Source organism: Ursus arctos, unplaced genomic scaffold (genome assembly GCF_023065955.2).
Source record: "Ursus arctos isolate Adak ecotype North America unplaced genomic scaffold, UrsArc2.0 scaffold_28, whole genome shotgun sequence".
In the NCBI taxonomy this organism is placed as follows: domain Eukaryota; kingdom Metazoa; phylum Chordata; class Mammalia; order Carnivora; family Ursidae; genus Ursus; species Ursus arctos.
The window spans coordinates 2,942,960-2,953,696 of record NW_026622963.1 but is presented as its reverse complement, the minus strand read 5'-3'; the positions used below and the strand labels follow the sequence as shown (position 1 = coordinate 2,953,696).

The 10,737-nt window shown below is 40.5% G+C and overlaps 1 protein-coding gene across 3 annotated transcripts in view; it reads right to left on the bottom strand.

Moving 5' to 3' along the window:
* Window positions 1–10,737, bottom strand: part of ZWILCH (zwilch kinetochore protein) — a 36,608-nt gene that overhangs the window by 2,953 nt on the left and 22,918 nt on the right. For all 3 annotated transcript variants that reach the window (XM_048222679.2, XM_048222677.2, XM_048222680.2), the window contains 6 exons: window positions 10,506–10,662; window positions 9,958–9,986; window positions 7,707–7,843; window positions 6,484–6,579; window positions 4,770–4,882; window positions 1,682–1,796 (listed from right to left, as the gene is read on the bottom strand). In XM_048222679.2, the coding sequence (XP_048078636.1) occupies window positions 1,708–1,796; window positions 4,770–4,882; window positions 6,484–6,579; window positions 7,707–7,843; window positions 9,958–9,986; window positions 10,506–10,662 (621 nt within the window). In that variant the 3' untranslated portion in view covers window positions 1,682–1,707. The remainder of the gene's footprint in view (window positions 1–1,681; window positions 1,797–4,769; window positions 4,883–6,483; window positions 6,580–7,706; window positions 7,844–9,957; window positions 9,987–10,505; window positions 10,663–10,737) is intronic.

Below are 10,737 nucleotides of genomic sequence, written 5' to 3'. Positions count from 1 at the left end.
GGGGAGTGGGAGAGGAAGAAGCAGGCTCACAGCGGAGGAGCCTGATGTGGGGCTCGATCCCACAACGCCGGGATCACGCCCTGAGCCGAAGGCAGACGCTTAACCGCTGTGCCACCCAGGCGCCCCCCTTCAGGTTCTAAATTCTATCAAGCAACTAGGAAAATACATTAGGCGGGTACCAAGTAAGTGAGCACACACACATAACCTTTCTTGCGCTAAACTCAACCTCAGTGAAATGCACAAAGAAATATTACATATGTAATATGTCTTCTGTAACTAGATATTCAGGGTTTTTAAAATAAAGGTCCACTTCATGCTTTAGTGATGCTAAAATGCTAAAATTAAATGACATCTATTTATTTGGGGACAAAACATGGCTTAAGAATGATATGAAGCATTTTACTCATTACCTGATTCTACTGTTTCTAAAACACAAAAACAGTAAGACAGTAGAAAATGCTGTTGCATTAATTCTCTTGGTTACTACTATCTCAAACATTTTATTTTATTTTATTTTATTTTAAAGATTTTATTTATTTATTCGACAGAGATAGAGACAGCCAGCGAGAGAGGGAACACAAGCAGGGACAGTGGGAGAGGAAGAAGCAGGCTCATAGCGGAGGAGCCTGATGTGGGGCTCGATCCCATAACGCCGGGATCACGCCCTGAGCCAAAGGCAGATGCTTAATGACTGAGCCAGCCAGGCGCCCCTATCTCAAACATTTTAAAAAGCGTATTTACATCTGGGGCTTTAGTGCTACAATTGGGCTGGGGTAAAACCGTTTTGTTCTTTTTAAATTTTTATTTTATTCTAGTTAAACATACAGTAAAATATTGGTTTCAGGAGTAAAATTTAGTGATTGATCACTTAGATATAACACCCTGTGATCAACACAAGTACTCTCCTTAATGTCCATCACCCATCTAGCCCTTCCCCCACCCACTTCCCTCCAACAAACCTGTTTGTTCTCTAACGTTAAAAGAGTCTCTCATGGTTTGCTTCCATTTTCCCCCACCCCATGTGCTCATCCGTTGTTGTTGTTTTTTTCCTTAAATTCCAGGAGTGAAATCACATGGTACTTGTCTTTCTCTGACTGACATATTTCACTTAGCATAATATACTCTAGCTCCATCTATGTCATTGCAAATGGCAAGACTTCGTACTTTTTGATGGCTGCGTAATATTCCATTGTATATAGATACCACCTCTTCTTTCTTCATTCATCAGTCGATGGACGCTTGAGCTCTTTCCATAGTTTGGCTATTGTTGATAATGCTGCTATAAAACCTTAGGGTGCTGAGGTAAAATTGTTTTTAACAGAACTTTGCTTTCAATGTCAAATCGACAAGCTCGTTTAGGGTTTTTCTCTCCCATCAATGTTTTGAAATCAAACTCTCTACCACACATACAGATTTAAAATGCAAAGACATTAGCACTCAAAAAAATGTTTTTGTTTTTCTGGTTTGAGGATTAACCTGACCTATTAAGTTGACTACAGAAGGCAGAAAGGAAATTAAAGACTTGCATTGCTCAAGAACATCTGGTGAGCCTCTTGCGTGATGACTGAAAAACAATCCATATTCCAAATGGATTAAATCAACAACTCTGTTGTAGAAAAAACTGAAACATAAGATAATACATTACAAAGTATTCGGAGGGAACACAAAGTGAACACACTACCTTGCAGAGGACTCCAGCAGCAGACTTCACTTGAAGTGCACCTGGCTGCAGGTAACCAGGTTAGTGAAGGACATCCTTTCTTCCAGGCTACCGTTCAGTGTTAATTCAGAAACATCTGTAACCGGACAGAGACCAGAACTGCTTACCAGCCTGCTAGACTTTCTACTATATACTGCTGAATTTTATAGTAATCAAGAGAGAATCTGAATGACAAGTGTCTTCTACTTAGAATTTATGAGACAAAACCCAGTAGGGATGATTCCTTTAAATAGTAAACCCTTTGATGTACAGAAAACATGATTAAAGAAAATACAAAGCAGATTCTTTTTAAATTCTACATTTTTAAATTGGGAACCTACTGCTTTATCTTTGTGCCTCATCCACTATGGTTAAACACTTTTTCCAATCTTAACATATGTTTCAGAAAACAATTTCTACTTGGGATTTCTAATCTTAGGGCCAGACATATATGCATTTTTTCCTCTGAAGACTGCTGTATTTAAGAAATAAATGGTACCATTAACATTTAGATGAAATTATGTCCCCGTTCTTATGGGTCCAACATTTTGGTTTCCACGTTCTCACCATTCTCAACAATCATTTGTGGAGTGCCCAGTGGGCAAGCAGCACTCTCTCGGACACTGTTCTTCGCTACCTTCACCCCAAATCACTATTCTCTTTCCCATGACACTTCTTCTCAATCTTTCTGCCTTTGATCTCAATGTTTTACTCAACAGTATCACAACATGAGACATCTTGAAAAGCTCTTAGGTGACCTAAGTGCTCAGTCCAATGAGGCAGGAAGTCTAACCTCTGAAATGCGCATGATGTTTGGCAAAAATAAATCATAACTGGGCTTTAGTATCTACAATTGGGTCTTTGACTAGCCCATGATGCTTACAAGTGAGGGCCTCCTTCACCAGTGGGTCTTTGGGTTGGAAGTGACTGAATAATTTCTAGATAAACACATCAAGAACGTAAGATGCGGAGAAGAGGTTATAAAGTTCTAGCAAAAATGGAGTATGAGTGCTTTTCCAAGCATGCAAAAATATACGATTTCATAAGAATTCCTATCTAAAAAAAAAATTCCTTATTTTCATAGACGGAGTCATTGGAATAATGCATCAATAAATTGTTTTAACTCTAAAGTAACTTTCACTCTTCAAGTAATCTGCATCAAAGACTCTAGAAGGTACGTTTAATCTATTTCACTTACTCAGCATCATTGAAAAAAGGTGTTTAATCTTGCATGAATTTCCTCATAAAACAGGTTTAATCTTTATGTAATAAAACTTACTTTAAAACGGCATTTCCAAAAATGTATCACATATGTTCACAGCTTTAAAACTTTATTTTTAATCATAAAATATAGGTCTTTTAAAAAACCAAACCAAACTGAAACAACATATGTAGAGAAACAAAATGCTTAAATTGGTGGTTCTCAAACTAGCTGCACAACGGAATCACCCGGCCAATGCGGAAAATCACTGATGTCCAGGCACTACTAGCTCCAGAGGTTCTGATTCACTTGGTCTTGGTATGAAGACTTTAAAAGCTCCCTCAATGATTTTAATGTTCCCCCAAAGCTGAGAACAACCCCTGCCCCCATCATGCCACACCTCCAGGTTAAAAGTTCATCGTATCCTTCCAGATCTTTTCTCATGCTCCATTCTCCATATTTTTTCCAGGCTTTTGCTACTGTAAACAACATCACAGTCGTTCATAGGTCTTTTTCCACATGTCTGGCTTTATGTATGGAATAAATCCCTACAAATAAAACTACTGGTCTACAAAATGTATTTTAAACTTTGGTGGGTATCGCTCTCCACAGGATCTGTACAGTCTTACACCCCAACAGGCAGTGTGTGAGGCTGATCACTGGTTCACATCCCTGCCGGTACTGGGACACCAAACTTTTTGGTCTTTGCTAATCTGACAGGGTAAGGATGGTATCTCTGGAATATAAAGGTGCATTTCTCTTACTATAGGTGGGGCTGAGCACCTTTGGTTTTGAAGATGACATCTGAATTTCCTTTTTGGTAAACTGTTCATGTTACTTGCCCATTTTTCTATTGGGTTATTAATATATTTTTCTTACTGATTTGAAAGTTCTTTTTATACTAGGCAACATAGCCCCTTTTCTGAACATGAGCTGCAAATTTATTTTCCTAGTTTATTACTTGTTGTTTTGCCCCTGGTACTTTTTGTCATGCAGAAATTTTTCTAATTTTATATGGTTGATTTTCAAGCTTTATATCTTTCGGGTTTCATATCACACTTACAAAAGACAGCATGATTTTAACTGATGGTTCTCGGGAAAATTTTTCAGTTTCTTTAGGACTTGGTCTCATTCAGCCATATGAACAGAGAAGTTTCCATTATGCTTGAAATCAAAAAACATTTCAGGGAGAAGAACATTTTCTGGAAATAATTTTGCAAGGTACCAATCTCTAAAATAGAACTATTTGTATAGTTCTGCAGTTCAACATCCAGCAGTGGCTGACTATAGGCTTTTGAAATCTTTTCAGATTCTCTCTTAAAACTATCAGATTTGATTTTGGATAACCATCGCAATATCTGAAATGCAGCCATTTAAGATCTATACGAGAGGACAGCATCATGCACTCCTCACACACGAAGATAATAGTTTTGCAGGTGCTTGCTGAAGGAAAATACTTGGAGCCAACTTCTCACACCCGGGGCCCACACACATTCTCTGACTGACACGGACCATCTTTGATAGAACATTAGAAGTATCAACCCTCTTCCAGCCCTCTGGAGAAGACATTAGGGCAGAAATTTCATCACTGAAAGAGTACACAGAAGAATGAGTTGGCATCCCAACCTTATAATCTATTATTACGCCTGTATCCCTATTGCTTGATCTCTTTGAACAAAAGTTCCTCTACCCAGGATAATGAGAAAAAGCACTCTTCCGGGGTTTTTTTCCAGAATAAATATGTTGTACACCTAGAGTTCAGGAAAATTACTTAAAACTGAACATGAGAGCTCTCATACTGTGCCAGTAAAGATTCGGTTTCTCTTCCATTGGAAGAATTTATCTGAATAGATGACAAACCATCTTTACCAGATTTGTGGAAACTCAGATGGTCTACAGGTGCGCTGTCACTCAGCTGCCAAACTGTTTTCACCTTCTTCTGACCGCCACTAATTTCCACTTTCCATTTCTGTGGCTTCTCACTAAGGAAAGAAAACACATCAAAGAGGAAAAAAAGCCCCAGTTATTTTCTTTTCCTTCCTTCCTCCCTCCCTCCCTCCTTTCCTTCCTTCCATCCATCCTTCTATCCTTCCTCCTTCCCACACTCCCTCCCTGCCTCCCTTCCTTTCTTCCATACTCATTAGCCAAGTCCTAATGTGAGAGGCACAGGGGAAGAAGAGACGGACAGGTAGCAATTCTAAATTTTGGGTCTTGGTCAGAACTACCTACAAGACACTGACAATGGGCATTCACATCTAACAGGCGTCTAGAAACATGGCCTAAAGCTGAGGAGCTAGAGATATGAGTTACAAATCATCATTAGCACCGTGGAAGCGAGGCCTTCGGTATGAACACAATCATCCAGGGAAGACTGAAAGTAGGAAGAAAAGGAGGCAGAAGGTGGAGTTCTGGTGAAAACCCCCATGAAAAGCACGCAGAGGAAGAACTTGAAGAGAGATCTACTCTCGGTCTTGGAGGTGGTGGGCCAGAAAGAAAAAATTAAAATTAAGACAGAAGCTATGTCACAGAAATGAAGCAAGGGGACAGGTCCAAGAAAGGAATAGTGTTAAATGCCAAACAGCCTTGTGAGTGCTGACTTATAAGGAGAAAGAATTGGTGGGCCAGCTAATGACACAAAGGACTAAAATACACTCTTTTACTAGAAAGTTGTCCACTGGACTTGGCAATTAGGAGGTCACTGGAGACCTCTGCCAGAGCAGTTTCAAGGAATGACAGGGTTTGGCTGAGAAGGAACCAAACTGAGGGAGGGTATAAACAGAGGGGCTTCAGTAGAAGAGAAATTTCAAGTACATTGCATGCAGACGGAAGAGCCAGGGAGACCATCATTTGAGGCAACGTCAGAGTCCATGTGGATGGCCAATCCATCACCTTAGCCTCACAGTTCCCACACTTCCTCAGTCCTAAACCCTCTCACTTCCACAGCCATACCCTTGACTTTGTCCTCATTACCCTGATCACTTCCTTCCCAATCTGTCATTTCCCTTCTGGTATATTTTCTGCCCTATACTGTGGAGGAATTACAGACTGAGAGAAAAATGAAAGACTAGAGGCCTACGGGTAGAAAGAGAAAAGACGAAAGAAAGGTCTGGGAGAGGGGGCAACTTCTATCAGATGACAGTCAAAGAGCCGGACAGAGATGATTAAGGTTTCAGAGGTGGAGCAGCTCTTGGTCATGAGATCCCCAGTGAAAGGACACAGAAACTGCCCAGGAAAGACAGCCAGGCTTAAAGTACAATTTTTTTTTAAAGATTTTACTTATTTATTTGAGAGACAGAGAGAAAGAGTGCATGTGCATAAGTAGGGGGAGGGGCAGAAGAAGAGGGAGAGGGAGAAGCAGACTCCCCACTGAACAGGGAACCAGACATGGGGCTCGATCTCAGAACCCTCAGAACATGACCCGAGCTAAAGGCAGACGGCCACCCAGGCACCCCCTCCTTAAAGTATAATTTAATTATTAAATTGCTGACCTTTGATATAAGCTTTTTACATGACCTGAGCTAAAGGCAGACGGCCACCCAGGCACCCCCTCCTTAAAGTATAATTTAATTATTAAATTACTGACCTTTGATATAAGCTTTTTACAGCAGTTGGTCTGACGGGCAGCTGAAAAACATGTTGCTCATCAAGAGGATTTTGTTTGTAATATTTTATGCAGGATCTAAAACAAACAAACAAACACCAACAACGATAACCTCTTTTGGAAAAAAATGTCCCTTGGAGATAAAGGCTTTCTGGTAATCTAAAGCTCATAAGGGGAACTCTCCATTCAGTACCACTAACCAAAACAACAACAAAAGAATAATTTCAGGGCCACAAAAGTAAACAAAATAACGCACCCTCCCCCTGACAAAAAAGTTCCGTCGTTTTTGACTCTGAGAGGAAATCTCATTCAATTTTTTTCCCAATTTTTGAACATCAATACAAGACATATTTCTCACAAACATAAAATAATTTAAGTTGAGCCAAAGTAAAGGCATGAGTGGAGAGAAAGAGGTATCAGAAAAAGAAAATCAAAACAGAAGCAAGAGAGAGACGATATAGCCTCCATGGTTTTCAGACTCTGGGGAATTAAAGAGTTAACTCATTTATCTATTCATCTTTAATGAAAATAAATCTTAGATTCTGTAAACAACAATTTCAAACTCTTCCGCATACGACTGAGACAAATTCTGATTTCGGGAAAGGCTGTGGTACATTTCCTTCCACGGGGAGAAACCCAGCCCATCCATCGGATGGGTCACTCATTTCCAATTTGAAGCTTCAAATACACCTAAGACACCAGCAACCCACGTAAGAGGATCGTGCCAAACTGTTTCTAGTCAAACTGATCAGCAGAACCTCTAAAATTACAGCAGTGCTGTTGACAGAGGTCTGGTAATAACAGTTGCTTCCATTCAATTACCATATGACGATCTAGCAATGATTCGTTTGGCCCCAACGTAGAAGGACAGAAAGAAAAGAGAAGAAAATAGTCATGAAGCACCTACTAGGTGTTGGGTACTTTATACACATGCCATCATTGAACCCCAACAACAAACACACAAGGCAGCAAACACACTTCCCCCCTCAGGAAGTCAGAAAGTGCTAGAGCCAAGTGTCGAACCTGAGCCCTGAATCCAAAGGCTTTCCCTTCCTCTGACAGGGACTGAAAACCATTCTGCTACCGTGAAGACAGGCTGTACAGAGTCCAGCCTAACTGATAAGAAAAACCGCACACCCTGGGGCTCCAGCTATTTCACAAGAGAATACATGTTTATGTGACGGGAACAAGCCAGCAATACTCACTGTGTCAAAGCAAAGAGGAGCTCGTGTTGGGGCTTAATGAAAAGCATGCAACTGACTAAGATTTCTAGAATATGGTGGAGTTTTTGAACACGATACACCTGCTCTTGTTCGTCTACCGATGGAGTAATGAAGTACTCCTGGAATGAAAAACAGTGCAAGCAAAATAGGAGTTACAGAACAAGAACGATCCTTACAAAGCGTGCTAGGCTTGCTAAACCTCAACTATGCTTGATTAACAGGGAAAAAAACTGGAGGCAGCCAGAGAGAATTTACCACCTTTCAATATTATTATTCTTTAGACTAAACTATATGTGAAGTCGTTACTGAGAATGTTCTCAGCGAACCGTTACATTCTCTGGTCAAAACAAATCCGAGAACTGCCTTACCAAGGAGGCCTGAGTGGGTAACTAATACCACCCACCAAGCTCTCCAGATGGCATGACAGGCAAACCCACAAGCTAATTCTTAACTTCAATACCCTTGCCGGGCTGATGGAAGTGTCCACCCCTAAAAATAGGTAACAAGTACCAAGAAGTTAATCCAGTGTATTGATAAGCTTCCACTCACATCTATTATTGCTAAATTGGTACAACCGTTTAAAAAGAGAAACTTGGCAATGTATGTCAAGCTTCATAAAATGCTCAGACCCCATCCTACTTCTGAGAACAGATCCTAAGGAAATACTGCATGGTAAATATGGCAGGTGGAATTCTACGATGGCCCCCAAGATTCCCACTGCCTAAAGTACACATCTTGTATAATCCCTTCCCCTTCAGTGAGGCTAGAACTTGTGAATATGACGGGATGTTACTGCCATGATAAGGTTACTAAACGAGTGACTTTGAGTTAATCAAAAGGGAGATTATCACCTGGTCATCATTATGACCTACCTAATCAGGTGAGCCTTTTAAGAGAAGGTGAAGCATTAGAGATGCTCTCCTGTTGGCTCTGAAGACAAACTGTCCACCATGTTGTGGAGAAGGCCACATGGCAAGGACCCACAAGCAACCCCTGAGACCTGAGACTGGCTCTGGACCAAGAAATGGGAATCTTGGTCATCGGGCCACAAGGAAATGAATTCGGCCAACAACAAATGAGGGAACTCAGAAGTAGATCTTTCCCTAGTCAAGCAGATGGCTGACACCTTGATTTCAGCCTTGTGAGACCCTAAGCAGAGGACCCAGCTAAAATGTGCCCAATACCCAACCCCAGGAAACTGTGATGTAATACATCTGTGTTCATTTATGCTTCTACGTTTGTATTCCAGGAGTCCCCCTTTATCTAAGGTTTCACTTTCCACAGTTTCGGTCCCCCTGAAAGGTCAATAGTGGTTTAATGCTAGGTCACAGTGCCTACATCATTCACCTCACTCGAGCTCATCGGCATTTTATCATCTCGCATCACAAGACCCGTGAGTACAGTAAGATATTTTGAGAAAGACAGAGACCACACCACATAACTTTTATTACAGTATATTATAATTGTTCTATTTTTAGTTATTGCTGTGAATTTCCGATTGTGCCTACACTTTAGGATAGGTAAGCGTGTATAGGAAAAGACACAGTATACACAGGATTCAGTCCTGCCCGTGGAAATCCCCCATGGATAGATGGGGACTACTGTAATTTGTCATGCAGTAACAGGGAATGAATACAATAAGGGGAAAGCATCAGAATCATTTGAAATAGGAGAGGACTTGTTTTAAAAGACATATTCTCGAGCCCCACGCCTATGGAGTCACTGGGGCCCAGGAATTAGCAATTCAATAAGACTTCAAGGAGTTTCTCCAAGTTTAAGGACTATTGTGTCAAAAGTTTGGAGTCAGGGGCGCCTGGGTGGCACAGCGGTTAAGCGTCTGCCTTCGGCTCAGGGCGTGATCCCGGCGTTACGGGATCGAGCCCCACGTCAGGCTCCTCTGCTATGAGTCTGCTTCTTCCTCTCCCACTCCCCCTGCTTGTGTTCCCTCTCTCGCTGGCTGTCTCTATCTCTGTCGAATAAATAAATAAAATCTTAAAAAAAAAAAAAAGTTTGGAGTCAAACCATATTAAAATAAAAAGAGGCAAATGAAATGACTAGGGGGGATTCATGAAAATAAAGAATACTTTATCTGTTATTTACTTATTTGTCTACTTATCTATGTTTCCTAGGTCCTAGGACAGAGGCTAGCTAGCACAGAAGAGGTACTCAGTATCTGCCGGCAGAATGAATAAAAGAAAAACCAAAAAAAAAAAAAAAAAAAAACCAAACTCACCAAATGATTCAAAGATGCAAGTTCCTGACCTACAAGAAAAAATACATAAATGCAAATAAGCTTTGGGTATTGTCCGTTACTTGTTAAGGAACCTAAGTAAAATTTTTCAGAGCTCACATATAACAGGGATGGTCAAGCTAAAGAGCTCCTCGGAAATGGCCCAATTTTCTGGCACGTTCCACCATAAATATGTATTAATACTATTCTGTAACGATCACAGCTTGTCTCTAATAAAAACAACCAAGTGCTGCGTATTAAGACAGCACCCCACAAAAAGGTTTTTTTATTTACTACACCAACCTTGGAGGATCTCAAAATGTTTGAACTCAAACCACAAGCAAACAAAAACTAGAGTTCTATTTAATCAAATATCATTATCAAGAAGGAAACTAAGAGCCAGAGAACAGAAGTGCTGATCTCACAGGGAACCAGGGGCAAAGCCAGGGCTGTAAATGACTAGGGCCAAGTAGAAAGAGAACATCTGAGAATACCTATGACTGATGACTGTGAAGTGCATTTTAATTTTTTGAGCTGGGAAAGGGACTCACCTATGAAAAAACTGATATAGTCTTTCTTTAGTTTGTCCAGACCAATTTCCAAAAGCATCTTAACTGGAACAGTCCCACTGAGAGCGACTGTGTCCATGGTTCCATGATAAGACTGATGAATAAGCTTACTTAGTAAACTGTTACTCCCACTATGGAGCTAGAAATTAAAAAAAAAAAATTATAAAGCCATAAATCAAAACATAATCAAATCCAATAAACAAAAGAGAAGCAA